The following is a 16,631-nucleotide window of genomic DNA, read 5'->3' as shown; positions in this document are numbered from 1 at the left end:
GCTCCACAATTCCGAGTAACAACTGGCCAGGGTTCCAATAGTGTCGTATTTCAGAATTCCAAGATCTTTTTTTAAATATATTTTTATTGGTTTCAGAGAGGCAGGGAGAGAGAGAGATAGAAACATCAATGATGAGAGGGAGTCATTGATCGGCCACCTCCTGCACGTCCCTTACTACCGTAGGGAACGAGCCTGCAACTCAGGCATGTGCCCTGGACCAGAATCGAACCAGGACCCTTCAGTCCCCAGGCCGATGCTCTATCCACTGAGCTAAACCGGCCAGGGCAGAATTCCAAGATTTTTTTTATCACAATCGTGGTCTAGCATTGTAATATTCCCCGAGTTCCAAGATGCTCCTAAGCAGGGAGTCTAACACTGTCTGGTTTTAGAATTCCAGAATGCTCACCGGCCAGTGCTCTGACCTGGCATTCTACAATTCCAGGATTCTAACGGGCTGGGGTTCCGGGTTGGCATATTCTAGAATTCCAGATGCTAACGAGCTAGTCCACCGGTATTGCTAGAAGCCCAGTATTCAGACACACCGGCTTCCCAGCATTGTCGTATCCTCGTTTCTTTTCTTTTTTTAAAAATCCTTATCCGGGGAATATTTTTCCACTGACTTTTAGAGAGAGTGGAAGAGGGAGGGAAAGACAGAGAGAAACATCGATGTGAGAGAAACACATCGCCCTGACCGGTTTGGCTCAGTGGATAGAGCGTCGGCCTGCGGACTGAAAGGTCCCAGGTTCGATTCCGGTCAAGGGCATGTACCTTGGTTGCGGGCACATCCCCAGTGGGAGGTGTGCAGGAGGCAGCTGATCAGTGTTTCTCTCTCATCAATGTTTCTAACTCTCTATTCCTCTCTGTAAAAAAATCAATAAAATATATTTTTTAAAAAAAAGGAAAAGAGAGAAACACATCGATTGGTTGCCTCCTGCACGCGCCCTGACCGGGACCTGGGCCGGGGAGGAGCCTCCAACCCAGGTACGTGCCCTTGACCGGAATCGAACCTGGGACCCTTCGGTCCACAGGCCAGTGCTCTGCCCACTGAGCCACACCAGCTGGGGCTCACATCCTAGTTCCCAAGATCCTGATGGGCCGGGTTCCCACTCCCGAGGAGTCCAAGGGCGGGAGAGTTTCCGTGACTGAGGTTCGTGGCTTTTGTCGCCTGCCCAGGTGTCTGGATGGAGAACGCTTCCCTCAGCTACGAGTACGGCGACTATGACGCGGAGGTTCCGGATTTCCCGGTGGACTGCGCCGATGGCACCTGCGTCGCCATGGGGCCCCTGCGCGTGGCCCCGCTCCTGCTGTACGCGGTGGTCTTCCTGGTGGGGGTGCCGGGCAACGCCATGGTGGCCTGGGTGAGCCGGAAGGAGGCCCAGCGGCGGGCCGGCGCCACCTGGTTCCTCCACCTGGCCGTGGCCGACCTGCTCTGCTGTTTGTCTCTCCCGATCCTGTCGGTGCCCATTGCGCGGGGAGGCGAGTGGCCCTACGGGGCCGTGGGCTGTCGGGCCCTGCCCTCGGTCATCCTGCTGTCCATGTTCACCAGCGTGCTGCTCCTGGCTGCTCTCAGCGCCGACCTCTGCCTGCTGGCCCTCAGGCCGGCCTGCTGGCCGCTGGATCGGCGGGCGTGCAGGGTGCAGGTGGCCTGCGGGGCAGCCTGGAGCCTGGCCTTGCTGCTGACCCTGCCCTCGGCCATCTACCACCGCCTGCACCGGGAGCACTACCCGGCCCGGCTGGAGTGCGTGGTGGACTTCGGCGGCTCTGCCTTGGCTGAGAACACAGTGGCCGCCTCCCGGTTCATGTTTGGCTTCCTGGGGCCCCTGGTGGTGGTGGCCGGCTGCCACGGGGCCATCCTGTGCCGCGCGGCCCCACGCCGCTGGCCGCTGGGCACGGCCGTGGTGGTGGGCTTTTTTGTCTGCTGGACCCCCTACCACATTCTGGGGCTGGTGCTCGCCGTGGCTGCCCCGCACTCCAGGCTGCTGGCCCGGGCCCTGCGGGCGGAGCCCCTGGTGGTGGGCCTCGCCCTGGCTCACAGCTGCCTCAATCCTGTGCTCTTCCTGTATTTCGGGCGGGCTCACCTCTGCCAGTCACTGCCAGCCACGTGTCGCTGGGCCCTGCAGGGGCCCCAGAGCAAGGATGAAAGTGCGGTCAGCAAGAAATCCACCAGCCATGACCTGGTCTCCGAGATGGAGGTGTAGGCTGGAGGGGAAACCGGTGTGTATGCTCCGATCCCGTTTCACAAAATGGGCTTCAGGCATAGGTAGATTCAGAGGTTCAATGCTATCATCATTTATCCCTTTATTCACTCAGCCAAAGTTTCTTTAAAAAAAACATATATATATATATATCCGAAACCGGTTTGGCTCAGTGGGTAGAGCGTCGGCCTGAGGACTGAAGGATCCCAGGTTTGATTCCAGTCAAGGGCACGTACCTTGGTTGCGGGCACATCCCCAGTAGGTGTGCAGGAGGCAGCTGATCGATGTTTCTCTCTCATCAATGTTTCTAACTATCCCTCTCTCTTCCTCTCTGTAAAAAATCAATAAAATATATATTTTTAAAAAATATATATATATATGTATGTATCTTGCCCTAACTGGTTTGGCTCAGTGGATAGAGCGTCGGCCTGCGGACTGAAGGGTCCCAGGTTCGATCCCGGCCTGTACCTTGATTGCAGGCACATCCCCAGTAGGGGGTGTGCAGGAGGCAGCTGGTCAATGTCTCTCTCTGATCGATGTTTCTAACTCGCTATCCCTCTCTCTTCCTCTCTGTAAAAAAATCAATAAAATATATTTTAAAAAATATATTTTTTATTGATTTCAGAGAGGAAGGGAGAGGGAGCGAGAGGGAGCAACATCAATGAGAGAGAATCATTGATCAGCTGCCTCCACCATCCCCTACTAGGGATCTAGCTTGCAACCCGGGCATGTGCCCTTGACTGGAATTGAACCTGGGACCCTTCAGTCCGCAGGCCAATGCTCTATCTACTGAGCCAAACCGGCTAGGGCTCAACAAACATTTCTTATTCCCCCCACTACGTGCAATGCCCTAGAATAGGCCCTGGGATGTAGCAGTGGCCCAAACAGAGCTGACTTTCTTGCGCAGGAATACCGGCAATAAGCAAAGAAATAAAGAAATATGCAATGTGTCTTTTGGGTAAGGTGATATTTGAACCAAGATCTGAGGAAGGGAGGGAAGAGGCATGCTTAGACGTGGAGAAAAGCATTTCAAGCAGAGGGAACAGCAGGTGCAAAGGCCCTGAGGCCGAGTGTGCTTGGCACACCCCAAGAAGAGTGAGGAGGCCAGTGTGGAGAGCAGAGTGAGCGAGAGGGAGAGTGGGGTGAGACGGAGGGAGAGAGGTGCAGGGGTCCAGGGGGGCGGACTTGGAAAGCCTCCTAGGCCATAGCAACTGTTTGGGGATTCCTGGGAGGGTTCTGAGCTACAGTGACCAGGTAAAATACAAAACACTCAATTAAAGTTGAATTTCAGATCAACAACCACAAAATTTTTTAGCATGAGGTATGGCCCATGCAAAATTTTAAAAAAATAAGTTTTTGTTGATATTTAGAGAGAGAGAGGGGAAGGGAGAGGGAGAGAGAGAGAGAGAGAGAAACATCAATGAGAGATGAACATCATCAATCAACTGCCTCCTGCACGCACCCCCACCTGGGATTGAGCCTACAACCCAGACATGGGCCCTGAATGGGAATCAAACCAGTGACCTTTTGGTTCCTGGGTCCGAGGCTCAATCCCTCTGGCTTACACAATGTTTGACATACTTATACTGAAAACATTACTGTTGTGGGTCAGAAATTCAAATTTAACTGAGCAGTCTGTAATGTTTCTAAATCAGGCAACCCTATTCTGAGCAAAGAAGTGTCTTGATTTGACTTCGGTTTTAATAGGATCCCTCGGCTGCTGGTGGAGTCTGGACGATGGGGGAAGGGAGAGGGAAGTGAGGAGCTCCTGCAAAGGCTGATGTTGCGAGAGGTGAGGGTGACTTCGGTCAGGGTCACAGCAGCACAGGTGGTGAGAGGGTGACAGGTTATGAATCTATTTTGAAGGAAAGGCCATGTCCAAGCTCCATAACTTGGTATTCGAGACCTCTCTCCACCACTGAGCACACTTATATTCTAGGTGCTCAGACCCTGTAGCAAACAGAATGATGGCCCTCGAAGATCTCCACATCCTAATCCCCTGAACGTGTGAATATGGGGCCTCACATGACAAAAGGAACTTTGCAGATTTGATTGCGTTAAGGAGCTTGAGATGGGGGGACGATCCTGGATCATCCAGGTGAGCCCAACGCCATCTTGTATCCTTATAAGAGGGAGGCAGAAGGGTCAGAGTCAGTAGCAGGAGATATTGTTACAGAAGACTGGAAAAAAAACCAAGCCATGCTTAGAGAAAGGGAGTTACATTTTATTAAGGGCAGGGCCAGAGAAAAATGTGCCTTTCAAATTCTGGGCGCCCCCACATGGAGGAAACCTTTTCTATTTATACTTTTCCTAGCTCTTCTGTCTCCCAAATTTGGAATGAGACTTCCGGGCCTTCTGGGAAAGAAGGCCTACGTGCTGGGAAGGGGCCATGAGACCATATCTCAAGGCCTGGCCTGGTGTCAGCACTGTCAACTCTGGGGCATAGTCCACGACCTCTCTGGAATGGGAGCAGTCTTATTTTCCTTATTATTTAAGCAAGCAAGCGTTTACAGAAGCCAAAATAGCAGGGTTAAAATTTCAAGCAGCAGTTTTTATATAAGATGGATGCTTCAATATGACAATGGAAGTAGATGTCAGAGGGATGTGAGGAGGGGGCCACAAGCCAAGGAATGCAGGCTGCCTCAGAAGCTGAAAAAGGCAGGGAAATGGTTGCCCTCCAAAGCCCCCAGAAGGAACACAGACTCGCCAATGCCTTGATTGCAGACTTCTGACCTCCCAAATTGTAACTGAATACATTTGTGTTGTTGTAAGTCACTATGCTTGTGCTAACGTGTTACAGCAGCCACAGCAAACTCATACAGATCCTCTGGGTTGTATTATTTTCCCACCTCTGGGTCTTTTCTCCAGCTGGTGCCACTGCCTGGAAAGCCCCTTGGGTCTCTGCTGCCCAGTCTGGTAACCACGAGCTGTCTGTGGCTAGTCCAATTCAAATTAATTCAATTAATTAAAATTAAAAATTTAGTTCAAGGTTGCATTAGCCACCGTTCAAGTGCTCAGTAGCTACGTGTGGCTGGTGGCGACCAATTTGGGGAGAGCAGGTATAGAATATTTCCTTCATCATAGAATGTTCTATTAGGCAGGGCTGCTCTAGAATCTCACCTGTTCAGATCTTTTATTTTTTTAAAGATTTTTTTTATTGCCCTAACCAGTTTGGCTCAGTGGATAGAGCGTCGGCCTGCAGACTCAAGGGTTCCAGGTTCGATTCCGGTCAAGAGCATGTACCTTGGTTGCGGGCACATCCCCAGTAGGAGGTGTGCAGGAGGCAGCTGATCGATGTTTCTCTCTCATCGATGTTTCTAACTCTCTATCCCTCTCCCTTCCTCTCTGTAAAAAATCAATAAAAATATATTTAAAAATATTTAAAGATTTTTTTAAATTGATTTTTAGAGGAAGAGAGAGGGAGAAAGAGAAAGAAACATCGATGTGAGAGTGAATCATCGACCGGCTGCCTCCTGCACATCCCCTACTAGGGACTGAGCCCACCACCTGGCATGTGCCCTGACCAGGAATCGAACCAACAACCTCTTGGTGCATGGAATGACCCCCAACCAACTGAGCCACACCGGTCAGGGTTGTTCATATCTTTTAAATCACACAGTAGTGGCATCTGTGTGTAGAGTCATTGCTCCAGGACAGCACTTTTCCCACCGTTTTCCTTTCAGGTAATTCTTACAACAACCAAGGAAGGTGAGGGAGATGCTTCATTTTATAAGCTGAGACCCAGGGAGGGGAGGTCATTTGCCCGAGGTCACACAGCAAGGAAATGACAGAGCTGAGATCTGATCCCATGTTTACTTGACTCCAGTGCCCATGCTCTTCTTAATCAGCGAGATTCTCCTTCAACACCTTGTTCAGATGACACTTTCTCCAGCGGGCCCTCCCCGATTCATCCTCCTCCCAGCGAGGAAGGAGTGCTCCTCTCTCTTCCAAGTTTCCGGAACACAAGTCCCCAGCTAAACTGTAAATTCCCCAAGGGTGACATCTGGGCTACTTTAATCTCTTTTTTTTAAAAAATAATTTTTTATTTTTCAATTGCAGTTGACATACATTACTATATTAGTTTCAGGTGTACACCCCAGTGAGACATTATATAACTTAGTAAGTAATCATCCCAATATATCTTGTGCCCATATGACACCATACCTAGTCGTTAGAATATAACTGATTGTATGCCCTATACTGTACTTCACATCCGCGTAACTATTCTGTAACTGTCTATTTGTACTTAAAAACAAATTTTTTTTTATCGTTTAAAGTATTACATGTCTCTTTTTCCCTTCAATTTGTACTTCTTAATCCCTTCACCTTTTCCACCCATCTACCCGACCTCCCTCCTATCTGGTAGCCATCAAAATGTTTTCTATACCTACGAATGTTTCTGTTCTGCTTGTTCGTTTATTTTTGTTTTTTAGATTCAATTTTGATAGTTACATATTTATTGGCATTTTATTGTTCATATGTTTAATTTATTTTTCTTCTTCTTCTTAAAGAAGACCCTTTAACATTTCATGTAATACTGGTTTGGTGGTGATGAATTCCTTCAGCTTTTTCTTGTTTGGAAAGTTCTTTATATGTCCTTCCATTCTAAATGATAGCTTTGTTAGGAAGAGTAATCTTGATTGTAGGTCCTTGTTTTTCATTAATTTGAATATTTTTTTTGCCAGTTCCTTCTGGCCTGCAAAGTTTCTTTGAGAAATCAGCTGACAGTCTTATTTTAAGGAAACTCCCTGCTGCTTTTAAGATTCTTTTTTCTCTTTAATCGCTTACATTTTAATTATAAAGTGGCTTGGTGTGAGCCTCTTTGGGTTCCTCTTTTGGGACTCTGCACTTCTGGGACTTGTATGTCTATTTCCCTGACCATGTTAGGGAAGTTTTCTGTCATTTTTTCAAATAGGCTTTCAATTTCTGGCTCTCTTTCTTCTCCTCCTGGCCCCCTATGATGTGAATGTTACCTCACTTGAAGTTGTCCCAGAGGCTCCTTACACTATTTTCATGTTTTGTTTTTATTCTTTTTTCTTTTTGCTGTCCCGATTGGGTGTTTTTGTTTCCTTGTATTCCAAATCCCTGATTTGATTCTTGGTGTCATCAACTCTACTATTGACTCTTCATAAATTATTCTTCATTTTAGTAAGTGCATCCTTCATTTCTGACTGGTTCTTTTTTTTATGGTTTCCATGTCCTTTTTTATGCTGTTGAGGTTCCATTAAGTTCATGGAGCATCCTTATAACCTGTGTTTTGAACTCTGCATCTAGTAGATTGCTTGTCTCCATTTTGTTGAGCTCTTTTTCTGGAGTTTTGGTTTGTTCCTTCCTTTGGGACACGTTTCTTTGTCTCCCTATTTTGTCAGTCTCCTTGTTTCTATGTATTAGGTAGAGCTGCCATGTCTCCTGGGCTTGGTCGAGTGGTCTAATGTAGTAGGTGTCCTATAAGGTCCAATGACATAACCTCCCTCTTCACCTGAGCTGGAGACTCCAGGTGTGCCACTGAGCGCGCCCCCCGCCCCCCGCCGTGTGGACTGTGTACACCCTCCTCTTGTACTTGAGCCTTGGTTGCTGTTGGCATGCCAATGGGACGGACTTACCCCCAGACTAATCAGCTGCAAGGACTGGCTGCGACCAGACCAACGTAGAGGATCAGCTGGCTGTGCAGGGGCCCATCCCATGGAGTAGGACTTACTTCAGCAGGACTCTGGTGCTCACGGAGTCCACCTCGTGAGTGTCACTTGTGGAGGTGGTGGTGGTTTCTCAAGGTGGTCTGAAGCTGTCCACTGGGTGCGATAGCTCTGGGGCCTCCTGGAGGTGCCGGCCAAGGTCCGTTGCCCCCTGTGTTCTGCTAGGGATCTCCTAGCATGAGCTACAAAGCAATCTGCAGATGGCTACTGCTTATGCGTGGCTTGGAGGTGCTCAGGAGAAGCCAGGCTGTGAACCAAGGCCACTTGTTGCTAGAGCCAGGCCTGGGGCCACATAATGAGAGAAATGGGGCAGACCAAGGCCAGATGCTGCTTGTTTCTCCTACGGAAAAGCCATTGGAAACAGCATGGATGGGCCCACATGTTGGCTAGGGCAGGGTCTCAGGTAGTCAACAGGGTGGGGGGAACAGCATTAGCCAGGTTGATGGAGACTCAGATATGGTGCCTCCTGTCAGCTCTGTAGAGAAAGGGCTCAGCAAAGGAGCCATGACCTCTGCCAGCACTTCTGTCTGGAGAAAGCCCTCGCCCTGATGCCACGCAATTTCAGTTCCTCCTCATGTGTCCCTGGTGCCCTTTGAGCTGCTGCCCCAGTGTTGGAGCTCAGAGAGAGCGAGTCCAAGTAAGTGGGAATGTGGGCGCTTTAAAGAGGAACTGCCTGGGGCTCTGGCAGCCCTCCATCTCACTCATCCACGGTCCCCGCTGGTTTTTACAGCCAGACTTACGGGGATTTCTCTTCCTGGCACTGGAACCCTGGCCTGGGGGAGTGTGGTGGGGAGCGGGGGGACAGGACCCTTCGCTCTTAGGGGGACTGTTACCGGAAAACCCCGGGTTGGGCTTGGGCTGCCTGTTGCTGTGTTCAATAATGAAGGCAGGGTTGAATCATATAAGGTGTTTAGTGAGAAGGTCAGCCAACCAAGAAGACAGGGTGCTTATAAGCATTCATTCCTATCTTACAGCAAGGTGCAGGGGACAGGAATATAAAGGGGAAGGGGCTAGGGCAATGGTCGGCAAACTCATTAGTCAACAGAGCCAAATATCAACAGTACAACGATTGAAATTTCTTTTTTTAAAAAATATATTTTATTGATTTTTTTACAGAGAGGAAGGGAGAGGGAGAGAGTTAGAAACATCGATGAGAGAGAAACATCGATCAGCTGCCTCCTGCACACCCCCTACTGGGGATGTGCCCGCAACCAAGGTACAAGCCCTTGACCGGAATCGAACCTGGGACCCTTCAGTCCGCAGGCCAACGCTCTATCCACTGAGCCAAACCAGCTAGGACTGAAATTTCTTTTGAGAGCCAAATTTTTTAAACTTAAACTTCTTCTAACGCCACTTCTTCAAAATAGACTCGCCCAGGCCATGGTATTTTGTGGAAGAGCCACACTCAAGGGGCCAAAGAGCCGCAGTTTGCCGACCACTGGGATAGGGTGAGACTGGGAATGGAATGCAGCTACGTGCAGCCTTGGAGGTCCGCAGATGTCAGCTATTGTCTTCAGTCATCAGGCGATGAGATGATGTTGATGAGATGATGTTTTGACTCCTGGTGGGTGGGTCTGACCCTGCTTATCGGTTCTGCTTGCTGGATTCACAGCTGAGTCACCTCCTCAATCACTTCCCCCAGGCCTTGAAAAGAAAACTTAAGAAAAACTTAACCTCCTCTTCCCATATAAGAAAATTAACTCCCTATTCACATAAGTATATGTGTTCTAAGATTTAAAATAATATGATTATTTTTCAGATTAATTCAGATGCTCCATCTATCAGAGTATAAGTCCCCATATCAGGACCTCCTGCTTTTTAAAAAATATATTTTTTATTGATTTCAGAGAGAAAGGGAGAGGGAGAGAGAGATAGAAACATCAATGATGAGAGATAATCATTGATTCGATGCCTCCTGCACGCCCCCTAGTGGGAATTGAGCCTGAAACCTAGGTATGTGCCCTTGACTGGAATCGAACCTGGGATCCTTCAATCCACAGGCTGATGCCCTATCCACAGGCTCCATCTGCTTTTTATCTGCTACATGTGGATGTGGGACCAGCCCACATCTCCGTTCTGTATCACATCTCTGTCCCTCCTACGAGTCTTGAGATGGGTTCTTCTAGATATCCTTAGTAGGACTTCCATTCAGCTAGATTTCAGGTGGTTCTGAATGATAGTTGTTCTGTAAGTTAGTTATAATTTTTTTAAAAATATTTTTATCCATTTCAGAGGGGAAGGGAGAGGGAGAGAGAGATAGAAACATCAATGATGAGAGAGCATCATTGATCGGCTGCCTCCTGCACGCCCCATACTGGGGATTGAACCCACAATCCGGGCATTTGCCCTGACTGGGAATTGAACTGTGACCTCCTGGATGATAGGTTGATGCTCCACCACTGAGCAACACTGGCCGGGCTAGTTGTAATTCTGATGTGGTGGTGGGAAAATGCGGGGGCCACGTTTACCTACACTGCCGTTTTGATTGGATGGGCCACATTGATTTCTGTCTCTCCTCCTCCCACCCCAGGCCTTAAAAAGAGCCAACGTCTCTATTTGTTTCTTCCAACTTGATTGTGAGCTCCCTGATGGTGGGGATCTCTATCTTGCTATCTTTTCTTTTTTCTTTATCTAATACAGGGACACGTAGTAGGCCCTCAACAATACCTATTTTACTCTTTGGTATTTGGTTCAGAAGTCTCATACCTAACTTATTAAGACTAAGCCTGCCTCGTAGGATGAATTATGTCCTGGGATAATTTCTATAACTTCATGAAAAGCGTGTGTGTTGGGGGGATCCCATTGTTAATCCATTGGGGTCAGGTGCCGTTTAGGAGAGTCCTTCTTTGACATATTTTATAGAAGGTCTTCGTGTGTGTGTGTGTTTTTTTTTTTTATATATTTTATTGATATTTTACAGAGAGGAAGGGAGAGGAATAGAGAGCTAGAAACATCGATGAGAGAGAAACAGCGATCAGCTGCCTCCTGCACACCTCCCACCGGGGATGTGCCCGCAACCAAGGTACATGCCCTTGACGGGAATAGAACCTGGGACCCTTCAGTCCGCAAGCCGACGCTCTATCCACTGAGCCAAACCGGTTTCGGCGGTCTTCGTATTTTTTGAAATTTATTTTCATTTCTTATTGCATCAGCCTTCCTTTCTGTAGTTAAGGAGAATCGGTTTTATGAAAGTTTTCAAACATTTTTGTGCAACTTTACATAGCAGCCCCTTGATCATTAAAAATAACCTTTCTTTTCTTTTTCTTTGCCAATTGTAAGAGAACGTTTATTTAGGGAGTTACAGAGGTAGGAGGAGAAGTGAGCCAGCTGGGCTGCTCAGGAAACAAGTTACAGGAGCAAAGATGGGCCCTTGGGACTTAGGAGAGAGAGAGGGAACTGCCTGGGGGAGGGGACAGGCGCTGCTTCTCAGAGGGAAAGCACCGAAAATCATCTCTCTTTATTTTTGTGGGGTTTTTTTTGTAACTTCTCCTTTTTTGTTCTTAAGTTTGTTCTTTTGTTTTTATTTATTTATTTTACCAGGAATGTATTGATTTCTTTAAGTTTCTAAAGAACCAGTCTTAATGGTTTTTCTAAGAATTAGTTTCAAGTTTGTTGCTCAATCATAGTCTTGGTAGTCTGTGACTTTCTTCTCGATTTCCCATTTGTTTTTTACTGCCTCCAAAAAATTCTGTAGTTCTCTTTTGCGAATCTTAAGCAGAGTGTTTAGTCAATTTCTTTTCTTTTTTTAAAAAAATGTATTTTTATTGATTTCAGAGAGGACGGAAGAGGGAGAGAGAGAGAGAAACATCCGTGATGAGACAGAATCATTGATCTCATTAATCGGCTGCCTCCTGCAAGTCCCCCACTGGGGATCAAGCCCACAACCTGGGCATGTGCTCTTAACCGGAATCGAACCTGAGACCTTTCAGTTCGCAGGCCGGCGCTCTATCCACTGAGCCAAACCGGCTAAGGCTAGTCAATTTCTTTTCCTTCTTTGGAAATGATGTGCGAATGGACCTCTCTATATTCATAGTATTCCCCAAAGGTTTAGACAATTCAGTTTTTGATCATCACATCTGTCAAAGGTTCAGAAAAAAACAGAAGTGAAACCAATGACCCACGGATGTAGTCATTAATAAACGCTTATTGTTCACACATCAGAAGACAGTTTGCAAGGGAGCCAAAACCTGGAAGGAGGCTTAGATACTAGTACCTATGGTCATAAAGCAGCTTATGTAGTGAAAAGCAATGACTATTTGTTTTTCACAGTGATTGGTCATAATATTAGAATTGCCTTCAATAATAGGGAATTGGTCAGTGGTTACCTCATACTTCCCTTGGGAAATAGTTCAAGTTTTGCTCATGATTTCCGGATGCATAAGCAAGCAATGATCCAGGTCATGTTAGTCTTGCAAAATAAGCTCAATTCAGCTTTGTTTGTATGACAAAACTAGTTATTTCTGCTCAGGGAATTTTCAACCTTCGTCTCTGTTTGCCTGCTTGTTTGTTTTAATCCTCACCCAAGGATATGTGTATTCTTTTAATTGATTTTTTATTTTATTTTTTAAATATATTTTTATTGATTTCGGAGAGGAAGGGAGAAGGAGAGAGAGAAACATCAATGATGAGAGAGAATCATTGATCGGTTGCCTCCTGCATGCCCCCTACTGGGGATCGAGCCCGCAACCTGGGCAAGTGCTCTTGACCAGAATGGAACCTGGGACCTTTCAGTCTGAAGACCGTCGCTCTATCCACTGAGCCAAACCAGCTAGGGCTTAATTGATTTTTAAAAAAATACATTTTTATTGACTTAAGAGAGAGAGAGAGAGGGAGAAAGAGGTAATCATCAATAGGCTGCCTTCTGCACGCCCCCTACTGGGGATCGAGCCTGCAATCAGGGCATGTGCCTTGATGGGGAATTGAACGGGCAAACTTTTGGTTCACAGAACGACAATCAACTGAACCACACCTGCCAGGTCTTTTTTTAAAATTTTTATTTAAAAATTTTTGTTTTAACTTTTATTGATTTCAGAGAGGAAGGGAGAGGGAGAGAGAGATAGAAACATCAATGATAAGAGAGAATCATTGATTGGCTGCCTCCTGCACGCCCCCTACGGGGGATCGAGCCCACAACCTGGGCATGTGCTCTCGACCAGAATCGAACCCAGGACCCTTCAGTCTGCAGGCTGACACTCTATGCACTGGGCCACACCGGCTAGGGCCCTGCCAGGTATTTTTAAACTGATTTCTAGAGAGAGGAAGGGAAGGAGAGGGAGAGAGAAACATTGATGTGAGAGGGAAACACTGATTGGTTGCCTCACATACATACCCCGACTGGGGATCAAACCCAAAACCTTTTGGTGTACAAGATGACGCTCCAACCATCCGAAGCACCCAGCCAGGGCTGTTTGTTTTTCATTTTAATGCATCCAGCTTCCCATGTGACACATCAACATAACTTAAATCTAATATGATAAAAATAGAACTCTATCGCTCCTGCATCTTTCTCATCTCAGTTGATGGCAACTCAGTTTTTCCAGGTGCTCAGGCCAAAACCTTTGGGGTGATCCTTGATGCCTCTCTCTTCTCTCACATTCCATGGCCAGTCTGTCAGCCAATCCCTCCACGCTCTACCTTAAAGTACCTTCAGAACCCGACCACTTACCATGATGTTTTCTGCCGTCACCCTTGTCCAGCCATCACAATCTCTCACCCAATCCGGCAGCCTCCACATGGTCCCCTTTTCTCATCTTGGTTCCCTACAGTCTGTTCCCAACACAGGAGCCAGAGGATTCTGGTAAAATCTAAGTCAGATCACGTCTCATGTTCCTCCTCTGCTCATATTTCTCCCAGGACTTTCACCTCACACATATTGGAAGCCAACGTCCTGGCCGTGGTGTATGATCTATCCTCCTCCTCTCTCCACCTCATTCCCTGCTATCCCCTCACCTTCACTCTAGTCACACAGGCCTGCTTATTGGGCCTTGAACCCAGCACATCTGTTGCCAATTCAGTTTTTGCACTTGTTGTTTCCTCTCCCCAGAATGCTCTCCTGTAGGGGCCCCCATGGTTTACCCACCTCACTTTCTTCAGCTCTCTGCTCAAATGCTACTTTCTAGATATCTCTGACCATGACACTTTAGAGTAGCATCACTCCTCACCCCTTTCCTGCTTTGTTTTGCTCGCTATAGAAGTTAGTACTGCCTGACGGTCTATTTACCTTGATCTCTGTCTGTCTCCCCCAGTTTCCTTCACCACTGCATCCTCAGCGCCTAGATCTGACTCCAGAACTAAAGACTGTCCCTTCTGAACGGCAATATCCTATATAATAAAGAGCTAATATGCTCATTAGACTGCACGGCGGAACGACCTTCCTGAACAACCAGTGGGCGGGGCGGAGAGGCATCCGGGGCTGTGAGGGCCAAGCCCCTTGCACGAATTTTGTGCACCGGGCCTCTAGTTACCCTATAACAAAAATCTAACATTTATCCTTAACCGGTTTGGCTCAGTGGCTAGAGCGTTGGCCTGCGGACTGAAGGGTCCCAGGTTCAATTCTGATCAAGGGCATGTACCTTGGTTGTGGGCACATCCCCAGTAGGGGGTGTGCAGGAGGCAGCTGATGGATGTTTCTCTCTCATTAATATGTCTAACTCTCTATCCCTCTCCCTTCCTCTCTATAAAAAAATCAATAAAATATATATATTTTAAAAAATCTAACATTTAGTGAGCACCTATACACTGAGTGGCCAGATTATTATGATCTCTGAACGCATAATTATCTGGCCACTCAGTGTATATCGTATATAATAAAAGGCTAATATGCAAATTGTCCCCTCGACCAAGAGTTCGACCAGCAGGCAGGCCGGCCAACTGCCCATGTCCCCTCCCCCTGGCCAGGCTGGCCGGACCCCACCCATGCACAAATTCATGCACCAGGCCTCTAATATATATATATATATATATATATATATATATATATATATATATATACACACACACACATACACACACACACACACACACACACACACACACACTCAGTGGCCAGATTATTATGCACTCAGAGATCATAATAATCTGGCCACTCAGTGTATGTACAGTAGTGAAAAAACAGTTTTTGTAGCTCATGTATACTCTTCCATTTACAGGGTGTGGCAAAAGTGGACTTACAGTTGTGAGTATGCAAAACAGAGTTTATTCTTGTATTATTATTTATTAATTATGATATTCTTTTTCATACGAACAACTGTAAGCCTTTTTGTCCCACTCTGTATTTTCCCCAACAATCTTGAAAAGTAGGTGATTATCCTCGTGTTATAAATAGGGAAACTGAGGCTCTGTCTGGCAATGGCCCGCACGTGTAGGATTAAAGAAGACTCACTTTTCTGACCTCATTTAGTTACTCGTTCAACAAACACCAACTAGCTAATCCTTGTGGTGGATGCTGGAAAACATAGGACCCGTCCCCCTCCCCAAGGCAGAAATGGCCCCTGCCTTCAGGGAGCTGGGGAGTTGAGTTGGACTATTAGTGAACTGATAGGGTGAATTATACATAACAGAATTATGCATTAATAATTATTAGTTATAATGAATAAATCTCGGGGTGTTTTAATTGTGTCGGGACTCTGGCTATCTCCCTCCTTGGGTTGAAATCCCAGCCTTCCAGTGATGCAGGAGGCGGGTCTCAGAGCGAGTCTCCACTGCAGTGCTTCCAGTAGCCCCTAGAGGGCGCAGCGCCACCCGCTCGCAGCGAGGCGGGGCGGGAGCGCGCGCAGGCGCAGGCGCAGAGGGGGTTGGCGTGCGCAGGCGCAGGACCAGTTTTGGACGCGTGAGGGGCGCTGAGACCGGAAGTTCAAGTTTTCGCGGCGGTCTTTGAGGTGAGGGGGCGGGGCGGCTGCGCGGGGCGTTGGTGGCGGCGCCGGGTCGCCGGGAGTTTGGGAGCGAACTGAGGGGTCGGGGAGGTCCCGAGATGAGGAAATGTAATGGAGGAGGCCGAGGGACCGGGAGAAGCGGATGGAGATGGAGCCTGAGCGTCCCCGAGAGAACCTGGGAGACTGAGAGGCCCTAGACGGAAAGAAATAGAGGCACGAAAAGCTGGGAGAAACGGAGAGACCGAGAGACGGGGAGGTTGAGGGAGGAGGGGAGCTGAAAACTAGAGAGATGGAGGGCAGGAGCTGATGGGCTCCGCCGAGAGGCTCACGGAGACTCGGAGGGAAATGGGATCGCAGCGGGAACCCGGGAGATGGCGGGAAAGGTCAAGGGGGAAACTAGCGAACAGAAATAGACAGAAGAGGAGGACAATTTCAATGGAGGAACGAGAGACTCAGTCGTGGAGAGAGGCCAATAGATATAGAAAGATGGGGACAGAGAAATAGGAAGAACCTGACAAAAGTTGACATGAGCGGGATTGAAGGAGAGAAAGCAAGGGATGAGAATGGAGCGAGATGGATGGGAAATGGGAGATAAAGGCAGGCACATGGAGTAATCCTGAGTTTAGAGAAATGAGAGATGAGAGACAGTAAAATAGTGATAATAGCACCTTTTTAAGGTGGTGAGGAAAGTGTATGTCTATATATGTGTGTGTGCTTATTAATATCTAGGGGGTCCCCAAAAATGTATACACTCACTTTGAATAATTATCAAGGCAGTGTTTATTAAAATACATTTCATTTTCAAGATTGAGCCGTCAGTTGTTGAAGAGTGTTTACATTTTTGGGGGACTCCCTGTAAATGAGTGACTTAG

The 16,631-nt window shown here is 47.5% G+C and overlaps 2 protein-coding genes across 2 annotated transcripts in view; both read left to right on the top strand.

Annotated features, from left to right (window-relative positions):
• Positions 1-1,175: 1,175 nt before the first annotated feature.
• C5AR2 (complement C5a receptor 2) lies at positions 1,176-2,198 on the top strand (the record flags this gene model as incomplete). The annotated part of the gene is made up of 1 exon (XM_080643999.1): positions 1,176-2,198. The coding sequence occupies exon 1, from the start codon at positions 1,182-1,184 to the stop codon at positions 2,196-2,198; it is 1,017 nt and encodes a 338-aa protein (XP_080500125.1). The 5' UTR covers positions 1,176-1,181.
• A 13,459-nt stretch (positions 2,199-15,657) lies between these two features.
• Positions 15,658-16,631, top strand: part of DHX34 (DExH-box helicase 34) — a 34,674-nt gene continuing 33,700 nt past the window's right edge. Inside the window, exon 1 of the mRNA XM_080645392.1 lies at positions 15,658-15,765. The gene's annotated coding sequence lies outside the window, so the exon portion shown is untranslated. The remainder of the gene's footprint in view (positions 15,766-16,631) is intronic.

Source organism: Plecotus auritus (genome assembly GCF_963455305.1).
Source record: "Plecotus auritus genome assembly, chromosome: 10".
Taxonomy (NCBI): domain Eukaryota; kingdom Metazoa; phylum Chordata; class Mammalia; order Chiroptera; family Vespertilionidae; genus Plecotus; species Plecotus auritus.
This window is presented reverse-complemented; position numbering and strand designations above follow the sequence as displayed.